The sequence below is a fragment of the Ictalurus furcatus genome, chromosome 12 (assembly GCF_023375685.1).
Source record: "Ictalurus furcatus strain D&B chromosome 12, Billie_1.0, whole genome shotgun sequence".
NCBI lineage: Eukaryota > Metazoa > Chordata > Actinopteri > Siluriformes > Ictaluridae > Ictalurus > Ictalurus furcatus.
Window position 1 is genome coordinate 4,763,211 of NC_071266.1, and position 24,455 is coordinate 4,787,665.

At 39.0% G+C, this 24,455-nt stretch overlaps 2 protein-coding genes across 5 annotated transcripts in view; both read left to right on the forward strand.

Moving 5' to 3' along the window:
- Positions 1-11,180, forward strand: part of inpp4ab (inositol polyphosphate-4-phosphatase type I Ab) — an 82,759-nt gene extending 71,579 nt beyond the window's left edge. For 2 of the 4 annotated variants that reach the window (XM_053638929.1, XM_053638930.1), the window contains one exon: positions 7,012-11,179. In XM_053638929.1, coding sequence (XP_053494904.1) covers positions 7,012-7,144 — 133 coding nt within the window. In that variant the 3' untranslated portion in view covers positions 7,145-11,179. Of the gene's footprint in view, positions 1-1,209; positions 2,339-7,011 lie in introns of those variants that run through there. The other 2 variants (XM_053638932.1, XM_053638931.1) reach the window with 2 other exon arrangements.
- Positions 11,181-22,329: 11,149 nt separating this feature from the next.
- Positions 22,330-24,455, forward strand: part of cacnb4b (calcium channel, voltage-dependent, beta 4b subunit) — a 32,239-nt gene continuing 30,113 nt past the window's right edge. Inside the window, exon 1 of the mRNA XM_053638148.1 lies at positions 22,330-22,556. Coding sequence (XP_053494123.1) covers positions 22,440-22,556 — 117 coding nt within the window. The 5' untranslated portion in view covers positions 22,330-22,439. The remainder of the gene's footprint in view (positions 22,557-24,455) is intronic.

Genomic DNA, 24,455 nt, shown 5'->3' on the forward strand with positions numbered 1-24,455 from the left:
TTTTAATATGTTCTCGTTTCTATAGTAGCAAGGACATGTACGACGGACGCTCCACATAATCTTAGATGAATAATAAATGGATATAAAAATGTGTTGTTTAACCAACTTATAATCATTGGTGTGGTAACGTTTTTTGGGTTTTTTTTTTTTTTTTTTTTTTTTACGAGACATTTATTTAACATTTATAGAAGGAGTCCCAGTTGGCAGCGCTTTGTAACATTCTAAATTTCCCAGCTCGATCACAAGTCTTGATGTTTATGTTTTTGTGTTCGAGAGAGAGGGCTGGTGATGGAATGACTGTTTATCGCAGCTGTAACTTTTATGAGAGCTGACTTGTCTCTCAGACGTTCCACGACATTAAATCTAACTATAAATCATTAAAATGATGTTTCGTATATTAATAATTAATCGATTGTAATAGTTGGCAACTCGCTGTGGTATAACCATGCTGTTAGACAAAAGCACTCCACTCGAGCGTTATGTTGCATCACACCACCCCCTGGCTGTATTATTTTTGTATAACAGCACGGTCTGTGGTGTGTTATTTCTTCCTTATTAAGCTCTTTGCATTTTCCATATGTAGCCAGCTCACTAAGCTGCTGTCAGGTTGGTTTAGATGGTTTAGATTTTATGTGGTGTATCTTGAGCTCTATTGGCTGTCAGCCAAGCAGTTCAGCATGATGTCACTCTGATTCTGACAACATATGGAATCAAAGCACAGCTGTCATTTCCTGGGGACTTTAAGGTCAAATGATATACCCTAAATAATCTTTAAAGGGTTTAAAGATACATACAGGTATTAAAGCTGTAATCATTAATGATACCAACTCGGCGACAAGGAAAAGTACAGTCTGGTACCTTTATTTCTGAGAGTGCACACAGTGATGAAGCAGAACATTGTTCCTAATTTACTCTTCTTTCCTTTCTCTCTCTTCATCCTGTTTCTCTGCATCGTCTGTTTTGTTTTGTTATATGCCTTTGTTTCTGTTCTCATTTAATGGTTTTTTTTTTCTCCTCTTGTACAAACCTTTGTTTTATCCCTACGTACCTTACAATGTCCCCCCCCCCCACCCCCCCGATTATTTATGATTTTGAATCCATATCTGATTTTGTCATCCATCTCCATCAATGTTGGTCCCGCTGCGGTTATTTAAAAAAAAAAAAAAAAAACACGGCCCCTCCCCTTTACCCCCCACCCCCTGGCTGCAGCGTTGGTACCCGTGAGGGCGTGACTCAGAAGAACCTGAGTGGCTTGTTGCCCGTGCGGGAGTTGAGGCTAGAGCCCAGTCTGCTGTACTCTCTGCCTCTGCTCGCTCTCAGCCCCAACCTGCTCATCGTCTGGCTCTTCCTCAGCGTCGCCTACCTGCTGGCCAAACTCCGCTGCAGCTGAGCCACAACACTCTCCCAGCTCCTCTTCTTTTCTTCTGGTTCTTTCTTTAGTGCTTTCTTCTTGCTTTCTACTTTCTGTCTTCTGATTTTTTCCTTTCTGCTTCCTTTCCTCTTCTGGTTTTTTTTTTTTTTACCAGTTTTTTTTTTTATTATTTCTCTCCTTTAATATCTTTCTTTACTTGTTTTTGCTTGCTTGATTTCCTTGTTCCTTCTTTTTTATACTCTCACATTTTTTTCTTTCCATTTTTCTGACACTTTCTTTCTCTCCATACTTCTTTTTTCATTTGACTTCTTTTCTTATTTACTTTGTTGTTTTAATTTGTTTTTTTGCTTCTACTGTCAGTCATTCTTTCTTCTCATATTCTTTCTTTCTTGCTTTTTTCCAGTGCCAGTTTTTATTGATTTGTTTGTTTGTTCTTTTGTTTATTTGCTTGCTAATTTGCCTTATTTTCTTATTTACTTCTTGTATTCACTTTTTGCATTTTGCTTCCACTTTCAGTTTTTCTTGATTTTTTTTCCCCCCTTATTTCCTCTGGTTCTTTCTTTCTTTCTTTCTTTTCTTTTTTCCTTCCTTTGTGTGTTAATTTTTTGGTTGGTTGTTTATTTTACCTCCTATTCCTTACCTTCTTTACATCCTCTTTTTCAATTAAATTTTTTTTTTCAGTTTCTTTGTTCTTTTTTTTTTTGTATTTGATTACTGCTTTCTTTTTTTGCTTGCCTTCCTCCTTTCCTTTTTGCCTTTTGTCTTTTCTCTGATTGGCTGATTGTGTTGAGAAGGCTGGTGACCCCGTGTTCAGTGGCTGCACATCCTCTGTGTTTAAAGGTCTATGTGTCCCAAGCAATGCATTTCTGCCTTACTTCCTTACTTCACTAAATAACTGGGGTGTGAATCCCAAAATTTGTAACATATCTATGTATGTATGTGTGTGTGTGTGTGTGTGTGTGTGTGTGTATATATATATATATATATATATATATATATATATATATATATATATATATATATATATATAATAATGAGTTTATTAAGTATGAGATAATCGCACAAAGTGTAAGAATTTGTGTTCGTTCTTTTTCCTGCACCTGCTACAGATATGCTGGTTATAAAGACCATATACCATATGACCATAGAGAACCGGTTTCTTAACCAAGATCATATTTCCTCAGTGGTTTGTGGTTGAATTTTTACGTCTTCCATGTGTTTGTATTGAAATGCAAAGCTAACGGCTTGGCCAGAGCTTAATCTGCTATATACAAAGCCAGTGCACCTTTACGATCACGTTTTAGCGGCAGGTGAATTCGATTGTACATTAGGTCAGGGGAACTTTTAATTATGCAGTAAATATAGCTCCGTATTTTTAAATATGATTATTTTTATTAGCTACTAATTTGTGCAATATGCCCAGGTTTTTATTAGAGGTCAATTTCAATATGTTTCCTTGGTTGATTTAATATGTCTATATATTTCTCAGATGATGTGAACCTAAACGTGTTTATTTATACCGAGGCAAATTATGCAGGAATCATAAGCAGAATGTAACTACTAGTGCCAAATATTGAACTAATTATGTTGCTTTCTTTGTGCCATAATAATATTATTATTCAGGTCCCAAAGCTTCAGAGCTCTTCCTGGGTTTCCCAAGCTTATTATCTTATAAAACACTATTTTTGCTAGAATTATATTTATTTAATTTGGCAGCCACATTTAGCATGGGAGCATTAAGGGCCAATTCAAAGGAGCTTCCTGGCTGTACTGCAGTTTGAATTCGCAACCTTTACTACCACAGAAGGTTATGTATGAGCTTCCTCGGCCCTGTATATCATTTATATTTTGAGAAAAGTATTTGTTGAGAGTTGCCAAATAAATATAACCCTCTTCTTCGTGTTCCGAGATCTGGTTTAGCCCTGTATTTTTGCATGCTACACAAATAGGGATGCATCAATACTTTTTTCTTTTCTTCCCCCCCAGACACAATACAATTTTCTTAGTACTTGTCGATACTGGTACTGAAATGACTAACCTACTTAGCATTATGCAATCAGGGGCATCATGGCACATTTTATTTAGCTCTGTTTATTTTGGTTGCTGCAGGGTGGTACATGCTGAGATTTCTATGGAGGTTAAATAGAGAGGGCGAGGGTGGTCGACGTAAGCATGAATATCACTATCCACAATCGTGGTCATTAAAATGAGTGCAAAGTGCTGTGAATTACACCGTGTGTGTGTGTGTGTGTGTCTCAGTGCTCGCTGAACTGAAGTGCTCTCTGTCACCTGTGACAGTTGATCTGCACCCTCGCTCCACTGCTTAAACAGTCATGAATTGAAGTCTGGAGAATAGATGTCTCAAGTTAGACCTGCAATACAAAACAAAGCTATCAACTGATAAAAAAAAAATAATAATCCAGTTTATCATGGACTATTCTCACTTTAGTCTTCATTGTTGTATGAGAGAAAGCCAAGGCATAAAGTCTGTAGTTTGGACTATGGATTAAGCCTCATTTTAAACCCCCCACCCCAAAAAAAACATAAAACAATCTCAAGCACACCCCAATGATTACCACCAACAACTTTTAAGTATCGGAGAAAGCTTTCCGTCATACACCCGACCTATGCAGATGGATCAAAATCTGGCGATCATGTGTCCGCTGCTTTTGTGGTCAACCATCAGAAAAGTCATAGTTCAGTTTTTACTGCAGAAGCCAATTCAGTTATTTTGGCACTGGATCATATTAAAACTTCTCAGCATTGAATTTCCTAATAATAACAGGCTGGGATCGACGCAGTACAAATAAACTTCACGGAATCAACCTCGGTGTTGGTAGAAAATGCCGTTTCTACTTGGATCACCATTGGGACCATATAACCTACACCCATTTCCAAATACGCCTCTCCAGACTCACTCACTAGTCTCTGTAAGGGTGAAGATCCTCCTTTATGCCCCTTGTACCAAAGTCCAGTATCTCTGAGGCATATTTTAATGGACTGTGCTGCTTTCAACTCCTCTAGGACCCTTTTTTTAATTTGGTTGATTCATGTGAAAAGATTTCTAATGAAGTAAGGCCAGATTTAGTTTTAGAATTTTTATTGAGTATGAACTTAAAAAAAAAAACAAACAACTTTTTGTAAATTCTTCATATTTTGCTACATTTTAATACGTTTCCTGGTTAATAGCCAGGACACATGTTCCTGGAAAATAGCCATGGTAGCTGGCTGGCATGGCATGGCATTAAATCCCCAAAAAAAAACCAAGCAAACAATCCTGAATACATTAGTGTGCGCACAATGCATGGCACTCATTTTAAATGACCACACTCACTGATACTCATCTGCACACACAGACGTACTGTTTAAATGCCATAAGATGTTCCGTCATGTTTCTCGTATTACAAGATCTCTTGATATTTTTGAAAAGCAATGTTTCCAGTCTGCTTTGCTTCGATTGCCATCAGTAATCATGAAATATGTGCTATTCAGTAGCGCGATAACGTACCCTGGGCGTTTCACGTGTCAGATGTTGCGTCTTGAGTATCGGGTAAATGAGCACGGTATTGGACCCATACCTGATTACCAGTATTGATACGTTATGTAATCCTGGTCAGGATTTCTCCATAACACAAAACCAGGCTACTCTTTCATCTGACCCAAGTAATGAAATTGACTGCTCTGAAATATCCTCATTTGGGAATCATATCAATTTGTCATATGGAAAGCTCATGTCTTAAAAATAGGTTGGCATATTTCTCATAGTGGCTATTTATACACTTGGAGAAGGGTCAGGTAGAGACAGACTGAGTCAGTAGGCCTGATAAATCCTCAGAAGAGTTTGATATATGAAATTCTTATATATATATATATATATATATATATATATATATATATATATATATATAGTATCACTTGGACTTCTGGACACTTACGATTATTTTAGGATTAGGATGAGGGCATCAGTGTATATGATTTGGGGTTTTAAGTCATTAAATAAGTTTTGATTCGAGACTTTTTTGGAACTTTGATACTTTGTGGTTTTCTTTCTATGATGCATGAAGTTGCAGTGCCATATCCGTTAGCTGAATTTAGATTGCCTTGGTTATCTGCTTTAGACAGTAATTTCTTTGAGTGTATTGTTCTTTTTATTACCATTTCTTGGAACGAATAATGAATTTGTATGGTGCTCAGGGAACGATTACCCTACATTCACACTAGGACGCGACAAAGCGATCGACAACCAATCGTTTTCTGTGTAAATGCAACAAAGCAACAGCGTGACATTTGAACTATTTTTTTTTCTTTTTTTAAAAATCTACGGTAATTAGGTGTGACATAGCAAAAGCGACAAATCCAAACGGTTCCTTGGACCAATCTATGGCATGTGACGTTTTTTTCAGTTCCCCACTCAGAACTTTAGCTCCTAAAAGCTAAGAAGGAAGTAGCAGGGATTGATGGTTGTACGTAACTCGTACAGGTAGCTTGCTTTGCTACCAATGAAGCCAGTACAAATCCTAGAATTTAACATGTAAAACAAGCTTATTTTGACCCCGATTAGTGCATTGTTTAATTCGTGTCTAACTTTAGAAGCTATATACTGTATATCTTATCAGAACTAAATGGTGTACAGTACACACCCATAATCAACAACAGTAGCAGTTGATACACAACCACAGGAGACTTGTCGCTTTCTAGTGAGAATGTCAGTGTTAGGCTTTATGGATTTAGTGTGGTAATAGACTCTTGGGTACTGCTTGCATTTAGCTTGAGCTTCCTTGTTTAGAGAATGTTTACATTCATATTTAGAACTACTATATTTAAGAAATTTGCTAAGGAATAAGATATGCTAAACTACCTCTAGATTTCCTGAAGTGTAAGACATGACAATTCAGAACTTCAAGGACATTGGTGAGCTATGGCACTATGGTGTGAGATGTGTTTCGATAGAATCTGATGACGGAGCATCAACGTCGATGCTCTGCGCTTCCGTATTATCTGTTAAGCACTTTTGAGTATATTAGAATCGTATTATAATCAGCAGGACCATTCGTTGGCATGTTTTGTGATGGTCTTAGTGACGTATCTTCTGTATGAACCCACGTTATGAAGCTGGTCTTAATTCTTTCATAGGTGGCTACACTTATGATATGTTTCAATGCTGTCAGTTCACCTTTTGATTGCTTTTTTTTGGTCGTTGTTTCGAACTTTCTACTTTTCCAAATGCAGTCGAAAAGCAAAAGGTATAAACCTAGACAAAAATTTTTAGTATTGTGCTTAAATGCATATGTACCCAAAGTGAAGCTCTGCTGTTTCTCAACCCAACTCTTAGCTTTTAGCTATTGATCCACATAGACAAGCATTGGCTCAGCGGCATGTCCTGCTTGCTTTTTTCAGTCCCATTCTCAGCTCTCTTCCAGCCCCCCATTTTTCACTACCTAGCCATGTTCTAAAGCCAATGCGGTCATATGTCTGTGCTTCTTTATTGTCTTGAGTTTTCTTTGCTCATCTTCTCTAAACATGGCCCCTTGTTGTTTTTTTTCTGTTTGTTCTTTTGTTCTTCTCGTTGTTGTTGTTGTTGTTGTTGTTGTTATTTACTTCCACTTCCTTTCATAACCCCCATTCCCACCCTTCCCCAGTGAGGGTTGCCGTCGTGAGAACACGGTGAAGAACGTGGCATGTCGCAAGTATGCTTTCAACTCTCTCCAGCTGAAGGCTTTCCCTAAGCATTACCGCCCTCCTGAGGGGACATTCGGAAAAGTGGAGACGTGAGCACCAGGACCAGGCTTGTGCAAAACAAAGAGATTAATCTGAAGTGGATGAGTACATCAGAGAAAAAAAAAATAATCAGTGTGTAGCTGATATGTAAAATATGCTGTAGTCAATCTAGACCTCACACTGATCTTGGTATGTGAACCTCTTAAGACACACTCAGCGCGTCACACATTTCTGATCCTACCTTTAAATGAATGCACATGAGCCATTCTTAGTTCGAAATGAATAATTATTAACCATTCCACTATTATTCCCGGATTATTAGAGCATTGCCGAAAGCACATTATTCCGATGTAGTGTCTTTCCATAGGTTAATATTAATAATATTAACTACAGTAGGGTCCAAACTTTAGAGCTTAATAGACACAGATGCAAAATTGTGCAGAGGTGATCTATATGTGCTTGGCGGTCTGGGAAACCCTTCACGTGGTGACATTTTCAACTAAATGAAGTTTCGACAACCACAGTTTAGAAAACGTACCTGAACTGAAATATAGTGAAATGAGAAAAAAAAAATTACTTTTAAGGTAAGTCGCTCTAGACTGTTCTTCTGAGGTGAAAGTCACTCATGGCATTTGGTAAACATTTGGCCTCATCATGTTTTCACTCGACATTAGTGCTGAAATAATCTGCGATTTTTTTTTCGGAGAGTTTTGTTCTCTTTGGCAAATTTTCCTAATAATTTTATTTTTTTTTTTTTAATTCATACTGAAACATTTTAACTTTGTTTACGGCCATCGCTATAGTGACAGTGGCTAATTTCTAATCTGTACAGGATTTCTCAGAGGGTTTTTTTTTTTTTTTTTTTTTTTTGCGGCCAAAATGCTTGATTTTTCAAAAAAATGTTTGGGCTTTATTTTGCGCTAAACTACTTGAATTGGCGGAATTGCAATTGCGTAAAATTGTTTCGCACGGTCTTTCAAAGTGATGTTTGTTGGTAAACGAGACCTTTTAGCTGTGCTCATGTTCGACACGCATGAATCAAAGAGTACGTTGGCGTTGTGATGACCCATGGCGAGTTGATGGCCCAAAAAATTTCACGTCTACTGTTTACAGACCGAATCTATTGTTCTGGGTGGCTTAGTGGTTAGCACGTTCGACTCACACCTCCAGGGTCGGGGGTTCGATTCCCACTGTGGCCCTGTGTGTGCGGAGTTTGCATGTTCTCCCTGTGCTGCGGGGGTTTCCTCCGGGTACTCCGGTTTCCTCCCCCAGTCCAAAGACATGCATGGCATGATTGGCGTGTCCAAAGTGTCCGTAGTGTATGAATGGGTGTGTGAGTGTGTGTATGTGATTGTGCGATGGATTGGCACCCTGTCCAGGGTGTACCCCGCCTCGTGCCCGATGCTCCCTGGGATAGACTCCAGGTTTCCCCGTGACCCTGAAAAGGATTAAGCAGTATAGAAGATGGATGGATGGATCTATCGTTCTTCAATATGACCCGTAACCAGTAACTTGTCATTATGTGTGTTAGGAAAGCCTACTTAGCGATTTAGCAATTAAAACATCATCTTTAGGCAGACTGATCGTTTATACAGTACAGCCATGTTCATTAAACTGGCTCTTTATTTAGCTAAAGTGATCTCTGCAGGCAGAAACCACATTGCTTTAATGAAATATTTATTTTCTTAAATCAGAGGTGTCACACACAGCCTGTTCTAGGAAGAAACAAAGAACCAATTCTATTTAAAACCTGACGTTTTGTCGTTTTGGGCTGCCCGAATTCAGTCACATCGCCATCTGATGGGTTTCCCCAGACGCCCACACATTAATTCATTTATATTGATACACCACAAACAAATAACATTTTAGCTCCTTGCGTAATCCTTGTATGCAATTTAAAAGTGTCCATATCTATTCAGTATCTATTCACACACCATTTCCTTCATTTCTTACATCAGTAATCTTGTTTGTACGGAAGCCCTAAGCGGCCATGCGTTGTTCTTTTTTTTTTTTCTTCTTCTTCTTCTTCTTGTTTTCTAGTGATCACGACTTAATTTTTCCTGTGTACTCGACATAACATTGTTTTTACTGTTCTTGAAGGCTTAGCGCAAATCCTCAGCACCATGGATGAACAAATTTGTTTTTACTTTGACCAGGGACTCCCTCAAACTCAAACATCTCGATGTCTGTCAGTGATTAGTGTCCGACATTTCAGAAGTGGGCGTCCTTCTTTCTTAATGCGGAGATAAAGTCCATCTCTAAAGCGGGTAACTATTACCTTTGTGATGGCGATGGCGAAGACACCAACGTGCATGCGACACCAGTTCCGTTCACAAGATGTGAGATTTTCTCCTGATAAAATTAAATCGTGAGAAGACGGCTTTTTTCTTAGGTGGAGATCACAAGAACATTAAGTTGAGATCACGAGAAAACAAAAAATAAAAAAAAATTAAAATAATGATACATGGCCGCTTAGGACTTCCGTATATTTGAATGAAGAAGAAAAAAACATTTCTCGGTAATGGACCGAACTCTAATGTGTTTTAGCTCATAACCTCAAAGAGGGCTTTAATCGTTCTTAGTGTACTTTACTTTTCTCTAAACCCCTCAAGATAGTGCACACACTCGCTAATTCCTATTGCTTCTCCACATCTTTTCCACCTCAGCTCTCTATCCTTTAATACTGTATGAATCTGATTATACACTCTCAAAAATAAAGATACCAAACTACTTTTCATCATCGCTGATTTGGTGGTTCCACCAAGGTTGCATCTATTGTACCTTTAGTATGTATCTTTTATCTACAAATGCGAATATCATAGACCTTGAAAATAATGCACGGTACGTAATTGGACCTTAACGCCCGCTAATGCATCTTTAAAAGTTTTAAAGCTCATTAAAGGTGCACCACATGCAATGTATACACTAAAGGTGCAAATAGTGTGTCCCCTTGATTGCACCACCCCAGCAAGTTTTCAAGAGTGTAAGGGTCTTAATATATTACGTATCATGAATCGGAGATCATGATAGAAAATTATGATACTAAAGTAACAAGATATTATTCCTTCACTTCGAGTCTCTCCTGTGAGGTTTCGTTTGAAATTCTTGAGATTCAGTGTCAAATCACCATGATCACCATGATCATGGTGTCCACACACACACACACGCACACACACAAATCCATCCACTCATACTTATATACTATATCTGTGTCATAGTCATATAATAAATTTATTATATTTATAGCTATATTCAGAAGTTTGGGGAGTGTTTGGATTTATAAATATTTTGGCGTGCATTATGTTGTTTAACATAGTAAGAATGTGATTTGTAGGAATCGTGCTGTTCTCCAGACCTCAGAAGAAAAAAAAAGCCTTCATTTCATGAAAATATCATAACCATGTAATGTCCAGGAATTCATTTTCTGCTGATTTTTATTTTGTATCTCTTTCTTTCTTTTGTTTTGCTGCAGCCATATGCATGAATGCAATCCATGTGTTCAGATATCATATCATAGAGTGATATCATTCACCTTCATATTAATCTGCAAAGCAATTATCCAGAGCGCAATTCACTACTGTCGTTTTTATTTTTGTCCAGCACCGTGTTACCGTTCGACCTCAGCTGGCAACCGTCAGCCCGACTGTGAAATGCAAGTTACGCATTGTTGCATTTGTTATTCTTAAATTTACTTGAGACATTTTTACTCATGCATTTTTGTATCATTGCCGTTGTTAATTTTGTCTTAATTTTACACACGTTGATGGGTTTGAATGACTATAGTCTATAAACCCTAATGTATTTTTAAAATATTACGTTCCCAGATATTTGAACTTGATTTGTATTTATTCCTGTTTTACTCAATTGCATCTTTTATTAAGCTGACTAAGATGTCTACATGAGTTCTGCTGTACAATAAGCTGTCATCAATATATGATGCCATTAAAAGAAAATTATCTGCCATAATCTAGCTCATTTTTACTTCAAGTGTGTCTGTGTGTGTGTTAAAAGGAAAGCTGGATAAAAAGCACTGTATGAGGTTGTGTCGCAACATTGTGTTTTTTTTTCTGAGAATCTCTTGCTGATATAAAACAATAGTGATTCTGTTACAGGCAGAAACAAAAAAAAACATGAATTGGTATTTTTATTTATATATATATATATATATATATATATATATATATATTTGTGTGTGTATACATATATATGTATAATATTTGTGTATATATATTTGTGTGTATATATATATATATATATATATATTAGGGCTGCAACTAACGATTATTTTCATAATTGGTTAGTTGGCCGATTATTTATTTATTTATTTATTTTCCGATCGATCGATTAATCGGATGGCGACCTTTGTTTGTTTGTTTAAAATAAAATCCACAAACTGAGTGTTACAAATAAAAAATCGGACTAAAACTTTACACAACTGTTTTTCCCAAACAGAAAAGAACCCAAATACGCACACACCAGAATATATATTATTAATTTAGGACTGTAGTTTAATACGGTGCTTTTTGTGAATCCATAAAAAACTAATGCATAATATAAATATAAACTAAATAAGTTATATATATATATATATATATATATATATATATATATATATATATATATATATATATATATATATATATATATTTTATGGATGCACAAAATGCACCGAATTAAAGTACAGTCCTAAATATTAATAATAAAAACTCCCTTTCACTGCAGCTTGTGGTTTCTGTTACTCACTGCCTTTAGGAATATTATTTTCCTTGTGTTTACTTTTGATCATAGTGTTTTAATTAGACATTACAGATCTTACTCATGCTCCTACACCGCGCGTGATTAGCAACGCGGCCTCGTTACTAATACATCACTTCCGTTATAATAAACGACAGAATTTAAGCACTGCAAGCGCGCAAATACAGCATATAATGACAATAAACTTGAATTAAACTAAACATTTTAAGCAACTCGCGACCGCATCACTGTCATACTCGTGCTACACAAACTCCGCTTTGTAAAGTTTGATCTTCTCCGCGGTGTTTAATATAAAAGGCCTTGGAGGTCACACACTTTCTTCCTCAGTCACGTGACGATTTCACCTCCGTCTGTTGGTGACTGAGGTCATGTTGGGAATAAAAGGTAACACTGAGAGAAACAGTAAACTGAAGAAAGTGAGTGTCGGGGACTGGGTATTAGGCTAAAGCTAGCGGCATCGCATTACGTCCGTGTGACGTCATGCGCCGTCGACTAGGAAGTGGATTATACTTCCGGGTAGTAAAAAAAAATGCTAGTGTTATATTTGAGATGATATTGCCTTTTCTAAAATCCACACATTAGACAGTAGTGCAGAGTGCATAGTGTACGTGTACAGTACGTCATTTGGGACACAACTTTAGTATTTACTCTCCGAAGCGTGTTTTCTGAACAGAAGTAACGTAATGAGTAAATCTCCCCCGTGCCGCGCACAGACCAACTAATCCATGATGAGATTCATTGACAACGATTTTCATAATCGATTATTATCGATTAGTTGTTGCAGCTACATATATATATATATATATATATATATATATATATATATATATATATATATATATATATATATATATATAATGTGTGTGTGTGTGTGCAGGTGCAGCTCAAAAAAAATTATATTGTGCAAAATTCATTTTTTCCATAGTTTAATTCAAAAAGTGGAACTTTCATATATTCTAGTTTTATTACACAAAGTGTAATTTTTTTTAGACTTTTTTTTGTTTTGTTTTAATCTTGATTATTAAGGCTTACAGCTCATGGAAATCAAAAATCCAGTCTCTCAAAATATTAGAATAAAGAATTTATAATACAGAGATGTCGACCTGAGAAGAGCTCTAATCAGATAATTCACTCAAAACACCTGCAAAGGTTTCCTGAGCCTTTAATCTCTCAGTCTGGTTCTCGGTGGTTCAACCACAATCATGGGGAAGATGAAAGCAAATGTTGCATTTCATTTGGAAATCAAGGTTCCAGAGTCTGGAGGAAGAGTGGAGAGGTACAGAATTCAAGTTGCTTGAAGTCCAGTGTGAAGTTTCCACAGTCAGTGATGAGTTAGTCTGCCGTCATGTCATCTGCTGCTGTTGATCCACTGTGTTTTCTCAAGTCGAGAGTCGATGCAATTCATAACAAATAGTTTTAGATTTTCAAACAAAAACACCAAAAAACAAAGGCAACCTGAGTAAACACACAATACACTTTTTATTTTTTTATTTGAACAAAAAAAAAGTCATTCAACACTTATCACCCATGTAAAAAAAAAAAAACTAATTGCCCCCTTAAACTTAAAATCTGCCACATTTAACTTGTAATCTGCCACCTTTACCAGCAAGAACTGCAACAAGACACTTCTGATAACTGGAGAGCTGTCTCTCACAGCATTGTGGTGGAATTTTGGACCACTCTTCTTTGCCGAACTGCTTTAGTTCAGCCACACTGGATGGTTTTGAGCATGAACAGTCCATTTAAGGTCCTGCCACAACATCTCAATTGGTTAAAGTCAGGACTTTGACTAGGCCACTCCCAAAACTTTAATTTAGCTTTTTTTGAGCCGTTCAGAGGTGGACTTACTCCTATCATTTGGATCATTGTCTTGCTGCATAATCCAATTGCGCCTGAGTTTCAGCTTACAAAGACTGGACATCCTCCTTTAGGATTTTCTGGTACAGTGCAGAATTCCAGTTTTCCCTCAATTATTGTAAGTTGCCCAGTGCCCTGAAGCAACAAAGCATCCCTACACCATCACATTTCCACCACCATGCTTAACTGTAGGTATGAGGTTCTTTTTGTGGAATTCTGTATTTGGTTGTAACAGTTCCACTTTCGACTCATCAGTCCACCAAACATTCTCCCAAAAGGTTTGAGGATCATCAGGGTGTGTTCTGGCAAAATTCAGATGAGCCTTAATGTTCTTCTGGTTTAGCAGTGATTTTCGCCTCACCACAGTTCCATTGATGCCATTTTTTCCCAGTGTCTTTCTGATACTGGAGTCATGAACAGTGACCTTTATTGATGCAAGAGAGGCCTGTAGATCCCTTTGATGTTGTCCTTGGGTCTTTTGTGACTTGCTGGCGAGTCATTGCTGTGCTCTTGGTGGAATATTGGAAGGTCCGTCACTTCTGGGAAGGTTCACTACTGTGCCGGGTTTTTTCCATTTGAAGATAATGGCTCTCACTGTGGTTCTTTAGAGTCCCAGACCCTTTGAAATAGCTTTGTAGCCCTTCTCAGACTGATGTATTTCAATCACCTTCTTCCTCATCGTGTGTTACTGGGTAAGACCTTTTAACCAACTTCATGCTGTTGAAAAAGTTCTATTTAAGTGTCGATTAGATTGAACAGGGCTGGCAGTAATCAGACCTGGTTGCATCTAGTCCAGTTGAACCCCATTATGCAGTTTCATAGATTTGCGGAATTAGTAACTACAGGGGAAAATACATTTTCACACAGGCCCAGTTGATATTGGATAACTTTTTTAGCTTTAATAAATAACATAATTTAAAAACTGTTTGGGGTTTACTCAAGTTGCCTTTGTTTTATCATAGATTTTGTTTTGATTTCTGTAACAAGAGATATACACAAAAAAAAAATAGGACTGTATCTGCAGAATATTGGTGTGCAAATTTCTGATGTTTAATTGCAATGTATATTTATATGATTACAACTTTTTACAAACATTTATACCACATGACTAGAATTCTCACTTCTAATTGGTCAGCACGTATTTATTAATTTTTTTTATAATAGCAGCTGTGACACAATTTCCAAATTGAAGGTTTATATTAATGTCATAAGTGCTATTACAGCAGGACGTAAATGCGCAAAATCAGTGTGGTTTCTTTTGGCTAGTTTAAGATTCATATTCAACGTCCATGGCAGCAAAACACAGGCAGGTAGAAATAAACAAGGATAATGTACAATCACATCCAAAACACAGGCCAGAGTCAAAACAAGAGTGAAAACCAGGCTTGGACTTAATGACACAGAGGCACAATGCGACTTAGCGAAGACTCCAGTGCACAAGAAGGTATACAAAGACAAAATAATCAAAGCTGGAACAAAGAAAAGGTGAGTACTAGAGCACTGGACAGGGGCAGGAACAAGACTCAAAATCAAAACAATGTGAAAACACTGCCTGGAACCATGCTGCATGCTGAAAGTGGGAGTTTGTGACACTATTGTAACAACTTAAATGAGGACTTGGTTGCAGTGCTCCACATAAATGAATAAAAACAGTGGTCTGCAGTTGCTGAACGCAGTGAGGACACGTTTATTTGAACATTTCTGGACGGAGTCTCTAGTGCCGACACTTTATAATAGATGGAGGTATCGCAATTTCTCTCCAACATGACAAGTTGTGTTTATTTATTTATTTATTATAATAAATGGCTATTATAAAATAAGTAATAAAAGGAACTTGTTTTGCAGACGTTCCACAACATTGAACGTAACTATAAAAGGATTATATACACTGTGATTCTTTAATAATTATAACCTCTGCCTCTTTTGGGGGTGCCCGTGTTCACCGTTGAATTTATTTTGTTATGGTTAATGGCTCATATTTGCTGGTTTTCATTAGTATTTTTTATTTTTTTTACCTAGCCTACACGGTTTAAATGTTGTCATTTTATTGTAGCAGTTGTATACAGTGTTTTACTATCAAAAAAAAGCTTTAGTTGTGCTGTCTGTTTTATCTCTGTACTAATGTTATTACCAGCAGCTAAACACAGACTCACGATACTCTACACACAGAAACCCAACAGACTTTTGACAATAAAATAAACATTTGTTTATGCTGACTGAAAATGTCCAATATGTCGATTTCCAATCTGCCGGTGGAATGGAATGCCAGTGTACTGCGAGAGAGGGTTCAAATAACACAACATACAATTTTACAGCTAGGATCTTTTAAGCTGTTCTTATTTTTAAGGATCAAAATGATTATGCATTTAGTCTTGTTTAGCTTCCTCACTTGACCCTACTGCTATAGTGCTCATATTAGTGTGCCAGCAATCATAAGATACAGCGCAAATGAACTTAAATTATTTGCATATTACCTTAATGCTTAAAACAAATAAAGTAGTGCACATAAATATGCCGCAAATGCCTTTTACAGGATTAAAAGAATGGTAACTTAAACAGCAAATGAGAATCATAAAGCTTTCTTTAAAAAAAATAATAAAAAAAATATTGATGTGTTATGTGAGGATTTGCTAGTCCTGAACTGCAAGTAGTTCTGTGTTAATGTCTGTACCTGTGAGTGCCAGCAGAGGTCTCCATTGTGCTGCATTTGAAACTTCATCAACTACATGAAACATTTCAAGAGCGGTTTACCTTTTAATAAAGCTGTTTGCCTTTCACAGTCTTACTAACAATCTCTCCCTCTCCCTCTCTCCTTCTGTCGAGCCACACATGATTTTATGGATATTCTAATTATCCAGATCCTTCATGCTGTCCAGACCTGCCTGATGCCTTCAGATGCCCTGCCTCTGGATGGAGCGCTCATCTACACCAATTCCACATGGACATTCTCACTGTGGTTGCTGGGACTACGGTTGCTACTTTGGCCCTGGGACTGCAATCACCACATGCAGTTTTGCACTCGGGTCTCCTTTGAACAGTGGACTAGTTCAACAAACAGACTTCATATAAAACCATAATGAACTTTCCTTTACTTTTACACTATCAGTTGTTACCCAGATGAGGACGGGTTCCCTTCTGAGTCTGGTTCCTCTCAAGGTTTCTTCCTCTTAACATCTTAGGGAGTTTTTCCTCGCCACCGTCGCCACCAGCTCGCTCAATTGGGATAAATTCACACATTTAAAATCTGTATCCAGTGTTTATATATTTCTGTAAAGCTGCTTTGAGACAATGACCATTGTAAAAAGCACTATACAAATAAAATAAAATTGAATTGAATAATCCCTCAAAAACTCCTTGCTGGTTTATCCTGCAGGTATCCCCATCACCATCTTAAAGGTTATTGCATTACTGTATTGGGGTTTGGCAAGGGCAGTCACTGAGAGTACATTTTCAGTTCTTGATTACTTAAAATTCAGTGTATTTGTAAAAAAAAAAAAAAAAAAAGCAGAGATGAGGGGAGATGAATGATCAGCAGACTTCATTAGGCTGTATCACATTCTGACATGGGAATCTACACCCATCACCCATAACATTAAAACCACCTGCCTAATATTGTGTAGGTCCCCCTTGTGCCACTAAAACAACTCTGACCCATCAAGGCATGGACTCCACAGGACCTCTGGAGGTGTGCTGTGGTATCTGGCACCAAGATGTTAGCAGCAGATCCTGTAAGTCCTGTAAATTGCGAGGTGGGGTCTCCATGGATCCTCCATGGATGCTCAATCAGATTGAGATCAGAGTTCAAGTCAAAACCTTGAACTCTTCGTCATGTTCCTCAAACCATTCCTGAACAATTTTTGCAGCGTGACAGGGCACATTATCCTGTCATTTGGAAACACTGTTGCCATGAAAGGGTGTGCTTGGTCTGCAACGATGTTTACATATGTGGAACGTGGAAAGTAATATCCACATGAATGCCAGGACCCAATGTTTCCCAGCAGAACACTGCCCAGAGCATCACACTTCCTCCGCTGGCTTGCCTTCTTCCCATAGTGCATCCTGGTGCCATCTCTTCCCCAGGAAAGTAACACACACGCACCCAGCCATCCACATGATGTAAAAGAAAATGTGATTCATCAGACCAAGCCATTTTCTTCCATTGCTCCATGGTCCAGTATTGATGCTCACATCAATTGTAGGCTCTTTCAGCAGTGGACAGGGGTCAGCATGGGCACTCTGTCCGGTCTATGGCTACACAGCCCCCTAAGCAGCAGGCTGCGATGCACTGTGTGTTCTGACATCTTTCTATCATAGCCAGCATTAATTCTTTCAGCAGTTTGTGCTACAGTAGCTCTTCTGTGGGCTCAGACCAGATGGTCTAGCCTTCACTCCCCATGCACATCAATAAGCCTTGGGCACCCATGAACCTGTCTCTGGTTCACTCGTCATTTTTTCTTTGAAAGAGTTTTGGTAGGAACTAACTACTACATACCAGGAACACCCCACAAGACCGGTAATTTTGGAGACGCTCTGACCCAGTCATTTAGCCATCACAATTTGCCCTTGTCAAAGTCACACACATACTTACGCTTGCCCATTTTTCTGGCTTCCAACACATCAACCTACTGAGTGTTCACTTGCTGCCTAATATATCCCTCCACTTGACAAGTGTCATTGAAATGAGAAAATCAATGTTATTCACTTCACCTGTCAGTGGTTTTAATGTTATGGCTGATCGTTGTATGTGTGTTCAGTTCTCAGGAATAAAGAATGCTTGATGTTGTCAAATGTTCTTACCCAAAATCTTAAATGATCAACTTCATGTTGAAAGTTAATTGGCATGCACAAAGCGACACCTGCAAAAGTTTGTCTCTACGTGTTAACCTAGCTACCTGGCCCCTTTGTCCAAGAGGGATCTTACTTCCTGTGCTAACGTCAAGCTCTGGTCTGTGCTGACTACTGTGGTGAGCACACCTCTGAACCGGGAGGGGTCAAGCTCTGAACTAGACCCTGTAACCCATTTCTGCAGTAGACAGTACCCATGGAGACAAATTTGGCAGTAGTTTCCACGCTGCCAGACGGTCTTTTAGTGACGTTAACTATTCCACATTCTATTGGAGGGAAAGCATCAAATTTTTGTTGCCCTGTGACAGCTCGCTGACCAGAGAACACTGAAAACTTGGGACAGCCTTGGCTAGGGGAGGCCCTACAGTAGCACTGGGGGCTAACTGCCCTAACAACCTCATGCCCCATGATACGTCCCTCCACAGCCCCTCAGGACCGCTCCTCTTTGTCTACTTGGCATTTATGACCATTCTCAGATCAGGCCTAGTAGCAGGGACTGAGGCTGCCCGGTTCCCCTGGCTGTCTGCGGGGGGTTGGCGGGCTGCCGTACTCGCCTTCTGTGTCTCCCTCGCACTAGCGCTAGCCCGGTCTCCACTCGTGGATGCCCGGGTAAACTCGACACAACAGGGAAGGAACTGGTTGAATGCCGCCGTATGTCGAGCTCACTCAGCAGGTCTGCTTGGTAGGCCTGCAACACTGTCATTGTCTGCAGTGACCCACAAGCAAGACCCACTACTGCATAGGCCTTGCCCACCAATTCCACGGTGCCTTACATGGTTTGGATGGCAAAGTCAGCCCCCATAATTTACCTGCCGTTGATGGAGAGAGGTAGCTCGCAAGCGCCTCCTCCACCTTCAGCATAGCTAAATAGCCATGCCGTTCAATCCCCACAATGGCCGAATAATCCGACATCGTGGGGTTATAAATATGGCTTATGCATAGTTTTCCCCCAGAAGCCTGATATTTTGTCATGTACTTCTGGAAAAAAGGGGAGTTTTCTGCAGTTTGAGGGATTTACTTTCACTGGGGAGAATAAAGCTCATCCAGCCTTAGTAATCAATTCAAGCAGCTCTTTATATGCTGGTCTCAGTTTTTAGCACACCCGTCTGGCTCCTCAGTGTCAGAGAGGAGTTATTTTGTGTGTGTGGGGGGGGGGGGGGGTTTGCTTTCCATCGGAAGGAGGAGTCGTGACGCGAGCTCCAAAATCCAGCCGAGAGCATCTGAAATTATTTGATAATGGTATTTTGGAAACTTTGTTTATCATGCTAATTCGGAATAGTGACAACGGTCCTGGATCAACATTACATCAACATCAACATAGCAATGATGGTCCTGGATGAACATCAGCAAATGTACAACATATTGAGATGATTATGATGGTCCAGGGTCAGCATTTGTGAATACAGTATATCCCAAGTATATCAATGAATTCATTTATTTTGGATCAACCTTTTTCTTTGATGTTTTGAAAGACAATGGAGATTATTATTATCCTTGATTAATCCTTGATTACCCTATTCAAAAGGTTAGTAATAAATCATTCACTTTTGGAAATATACTGTGTCTGGACTCAAACCACATAAATCAGGGATGCAAAATCTGCTTAAAAATTATTGGTAAATTGTATTCATTTCTTAAGAAAGACTGTAAGGGGTGATCAAGCTAACTAAACTCAGCCATTATCTAATTAGCACAAACCTGTTCTATGTAATTGGCTACTAGCTATGGTAGGTCAACATTGTATTACATTATGCCATGTGAGTTGAATTTCAGAAATTTTTCATTTTATAAATACATATAAATAATACATTTTGGGTTATATAAAGAAATGCACAAAATAATTACCTCTTGTCAGTCAGGTAAAAAGGGAGGGAAAGACCAAATGGTTTTGAAGCAGTATTGTTTGTCACACACTGGTGACATCAGAGGGCTGTCACTGGTTGATGGAAATGTTGATCCAGGAACATGTCTTACTTGGCAAAAATCACCTCAACCGTAAATATGTGGAAGCACCCTGTCTTGCATTGAATGGAAAAGGTTAGCATCCATAAAAAGAATGAATAATGTTTCCAGTACAGTAATTTTGCTATTTATTTCATCTTACCATCTCTCAGCATATTATTATAGTCACCAAAGGTTACCTTGAACTGTTTGTTTTGTTTAGATGTGCTGAGTGAGGCGCCCTCTGCTGGAACCAAGAAGCTCAACATGTTCGAACTACATTGGACTGAACACATCATGGAGATAAATCTCAAAACTATTGTTTTAAAATCACAAGTTAACATAGTTTTACGGGTATGCATCAAACAAAAAATGAGTAACAGTGTGTCATTAGGCACTAGAGTGTGCATTCAACCATTATTGGCATCTTTAAAGCACTTACTGAGAGCACATACTGTATATCTTTGTCTGAGATTATTCTGAACAATTCCACCTAAAAGCCAAAACCATTAAGAAATGTTGTTAAAGACATTAAGTAAGGAAAGAAGGGAAAGCCGTTACAGGCCGGGGGTTAGAGTGGGAAAAGGCAGGAAAATGAAAAAGTGTGTACAAAGAAAAGAAAGAAAGAGAAAGAAAGAATGGAAGGTCTGTAAGAGCTGAGTACGAGAAAAAAGACAGGAAAATGAAAAAGAGTGAGTGTGCAAAGGAAAGAAAGAAAGAAAACATGTATAGGACTATAGGAAGTGAGCAAGAGTAAAATGGAGGAAAAAGAAAGAAAGAAAGAAAGAAAGAAAGGTCTGTAATAGCTGAGTAAGACAAAAAAGACAGGAAAATGAAAAAGAAGAAACAAAAAGAAACAAACAAAGATATATAGGAAGTGAGCAAGAGAACAATGAAGGAAAATGAAAGAAAGAAAGAAAGAAAGAAAGAAAGAAAGGTCTGTAGGAAGGAAGGAGGAGAAAAGGGAAAAAAGAAAGTGTGCAAATTAAAGAAAGACAGAAAAAGGTGAGTAAGAGAAAATTTGAGGGAAAACAAAAGATTAGAAAGAAAAAAGAAAGAAAGAAAGGTCTGTAAGAGAAAAAAGACAGGAAAATGAAAAAGAGAGTGTACAAAGGAAAGAAAGAAAGAAACAAAGGTATATAGGAAGTGAGCAAGAGAAAAATGGAGGAAAATGAACGAACGAAAGAAAGAAAGGTCTGTAGGAAGGAAGGAGGAGAAAAAGACAGGAAAAGGAAAAAAGAAAGTGTGCAAACTAAAGAAAGACAGAAAAACAAAGGTGAGTAAGAAAATTTGAGGAAAACAAAAGATTAGAACGAAAAAAAAAGAAAGAAGGAAAGAAAGAAAGGTCTGTGAGAAAAAAGACAGGAAAATGAAAGAGAGAGAGTGCAAAGGAAAAAAGAAAGAAACAAACAAATAAAAGGTATGTAGTAAGTGAGCAGGAGAAAAATGGAGGAAAATAAAAGAGTGTCAAGAAAGAAAGGTCTGTATGAAGGAAGGAGGAGAAAAAGACAGGAAAGAGTGCAAAGGAAAGAAAGAAAGTGCCTTCACGAAAAAGACTAAGAAGAGAAAAATAGTATGAGGAACGGGAGAACAAAGAGGTGAAATGAAAGGGGAAGAAAAGGTTAGCTAATCTCTTGAGCGTGGGGCCAGTTTACTTTTGTTTTTCTGACGTAACTGAACCCGGACTCGGCGATAGCGCGTGCGTCGAGTACACTGTCACGCGCACGCACGCGCACGCACGCACCCAGACCTGTCTGTCACTCAGTGTTGAGCGTCCGCGCGCGAGGCAGCACCAGCAGAAACAGCAGCAGGAGTAACATCAGTAGCATTTATTGGGAACGTGAAAGCGCAAAACCGGGCGAAACTGGAGCAGACCGCGAGAAACCCGCCTAACCTGCCGTGGGGCGCAGCGGCCGCGCAGCCGCCCGTGTGGACTGATGTGCTGGCGGAAATGTCACGGCACATCTACATCCGCAACAAGATCGGCGAGGGCATCCAGGCGCCCATATTCCAGGTGAAGCCCGTGAGCGCGCTGCACACGCCTCCTGTTCTCAAGCTCAAAAGTGCAGTTGAGTCGATTTAACTTATGCTCCAGCTTATTGCATTCCTCCAGTCTGCTTATCTAGGTTTGAGTTCATTTTATTTATTTATTCTTTATTCTAGCTGTAAATTAGGATTCACAGTGAATATCCTCATGTTGTATACACACAGATGAGTTAATTCACTATGCTCTCTTTATATTTCAAACTTTACTTAAAACTGTTCATGTTAACACAAGTTACCTTTTTTCCTACCATTTTGTGTAATATATATATATATATATATATATATATATATATATATATATATATATATATATATATATATATATATATATAATGTATGTATGTATGCGGTATTCCTTCAATGTTGAATTTACGCTTCATTTGCAGCCACCTGGACACAAACACACACGCACACAAATGCTGCTATGTTATTCGTTCAAAACTGTCTGTGTTTATTCGACACTGAGTGATTTTCCTGTGCCCACATACATTTTACAAAGGAATATTGGTGTTTGCTTTGTGCAGCCTCCACTTTAGCAACACCGAGATCGCTGACGATTACTGACCACAGGAGGAACATCCTATTTGGTGGCGTTAGTGAAATGAGCACAGTGACCCATTTTGACTTGGCCCTGTTTTAACAAAACTCGGAGAAGAATGATCAGCTGCTGTCTCGGCTCACGTTCCCTGATGACTCACGGAAATGGATCAAATGAGGACTTCCTAATTAACCTAGCCCACAGAGGATGCTATTCGTGGCCATGTTGCTTTAGGTGGAGGGAGGGTGGTCCGACTGGGAGGGATTCTGTGGTATAAAGTTAAACAGGAAATGTATTGAGTGTTCAGTGACAAATGGTGCCAACTGATACGTGTATGTCCATCCATCCATCTTCTGTACCGCTTATCCTTCCTTCAGGGTCACAGGGAAACCTGGAGCCTGTCCCAGGGAGGACACCCTGGACAGGGTGCCAGTCCATCGCAGGGCACAGTCACATACACACTCACACACCCATTCATACACTACGGACACTTTGGACATGCCAATCAGACTACCATGCATGTCTTTAGACTGGGGGAGGAAACCGGAGTACCCGGAGGAAACCCCCGCAGCACGGGGAGAACATGCAAACTCCGCACACACAGGGCCACGGTGGGAACCAAAACCCCCGACCCTGGAGGTGTGAGGCGAACGTGCTAACCACTAAGCCACCGTGCGCCCTGATACGTGTATGTGTTTTTATTAAATCACGTATCACACAAGGTAACAGGTTGTTTAATGTCAGAACTTAAATATTTCAAGAGCTCTGTTGAGTTGGTTTTTTGTTTGCGTCCTTGCTTTTTTATGAATGAATGAATGATTGAATGTCACTGATTCGGTGTTAATACGTGAAATGATTCTGGTGGTCCATGGAGGGCCCAAGGCTTAGAGATTGGCACGTTTGCCTCAACCTCCGGGGTTGGGGATTCAAATCCCGCCTCTGTCCCTGTGTGTGCAGAGTTTGCACATTCTTCCTGTGCTTCAGGGGTTTCCTCCAGGTACTCCGAGTCCCAGATATGCACTGTAGGCTGATTGGCATTTCCAGATTGTCCATAGTATGTGAATGTGTGTGCGATTCTGCCCTGTGATGGGTTGGCACCCCGTCCAGGGTGTCCCCCGCCTTGTGCCCCGAGTTCCCTGGGATAGGCTCCAGGCTCCCCGTGACCATGTGCAGGATAAGCGGTACAGAAAACTAATTGATAGATGGATTCCGGTGGTCCAGAATGGCTGCTCCAGTTTGCAGTGAGGTTTTGGTCATGTTTATCGTTTACTGTAAACAAATAACACATCGCTGACATCACAGAGACTGTACGTGTAACTTGGTGCAGTTTAAGGTGTACAGTTTGTAGTGTGGGCGTGAATTTAAAGATACAGTCTCGGTGGT